This window comes from Sphaeroforma arctica (assembly GCF_001186125.1).
Source record: "Sphaeroforma arctica JP610 unplaced genomic scaffold supercont1.10916, whole genome shotgun sequence".
NCBI lineage: Eukaryota > Ichthyosporea > Ichthyophonida > Sphaeroforma > Sphaeroforma arctica.
In genome coordinates this window covers 1-883 of record NW_014029642.1, presented here as the reverse complement: position 1 = coordinate 883, position 883 = coordinate 1, and the positions used below count along the sequence as shown (strand labels likewise).

General features: G+C 44.4%; 1 protein-coding gene across 1 annotated transcript; it reads right to left on the bottom strand.

Annotated features, from left to right (window-relative positions):
• Window positions 1-85: 85 nt before the first annotated feature.
• SARC_17479 (hypothetical protein) lies at window positions 86-649 on the bottom strand (the record flags this gene model as incomplete). Its single annotated transcript, XM_014288425.1, has 1 exon — window positions 86-649. A coding segment is annotated over one exon (564 nt), but the record flags the coding sequence as incomplete, so codon positions are not given.
• Window positions 650-883: the final 234 nt, after the last annotated feature.

Below are 883 nucleotides of genomic sequence, written 5' to 3'. Positions count from 1 at the left end.
AACCAGCAAACGTATACACAGGCGATAACAAACAGAGCAACATAACAAAATACATGCCTGTGGGAGCTGCCGCTTTACGCTGGACCCCTTGTTCTGTAGTATTCTTTTCTATAGTGTGAGCAGTCACCCCATCGTCCCTGTCAGGCTCTGACACTTCCTTGTCCGTGTGAGTGTGAGTGGTGTTGTTCTCAGTTTGTGTGTGTGTGTTATTCACTCCTCCGAGTGTGTGCATGCGGGTGGATCCTTCCAGTTCTTTCTCAGGACTTGTCATTTCCCCTGTTTCATCTACAAGCTCTGTACTGATTCTTCCCGGCATATGATCACCCACACCTGCTTCAGACCCATGGCTACTACTATCACTACCCGTACCTTTGTCCGTGCTACTAGCTTTCTCCTCTGCACATACATCCCCATGTGACTCACTCCCAGTAGTGCCAGTACTACTATCCGTGTGTGTATCCATGTCTGTGTCTCTGCCTGCCTCTGTGCGTGCGTAGATGGCTGGTGTGGGCGTTTCTGTATACTTAAACCCTTCCTCAAACATGGCCTGCGCCGTCTCCGTCTTACCATGGTACAGCAGATTGCGCAACACTGCGTGAAAGCATCGGTTGTCCGGGGGGTGTCCCTCTTTAAGTAGTTCGTCGTACATGTTGAGGGCTATGGGGATTCGATGTATATTAACATGTTGAGTATATTATCTTGCTAGGTATATATAAAAGTATACGTAGTATATACTTATGGTATGTTTCCTTGTTAGGTATATATATATTTATATGCAAGTATGTAGTGTTTACGCTTGAATATTACCTTGCTAAGTGTATGAATATACATACATATATAGTGTATACTTTATGGTATGTTTTCTTGCCAAGTGTATATATAT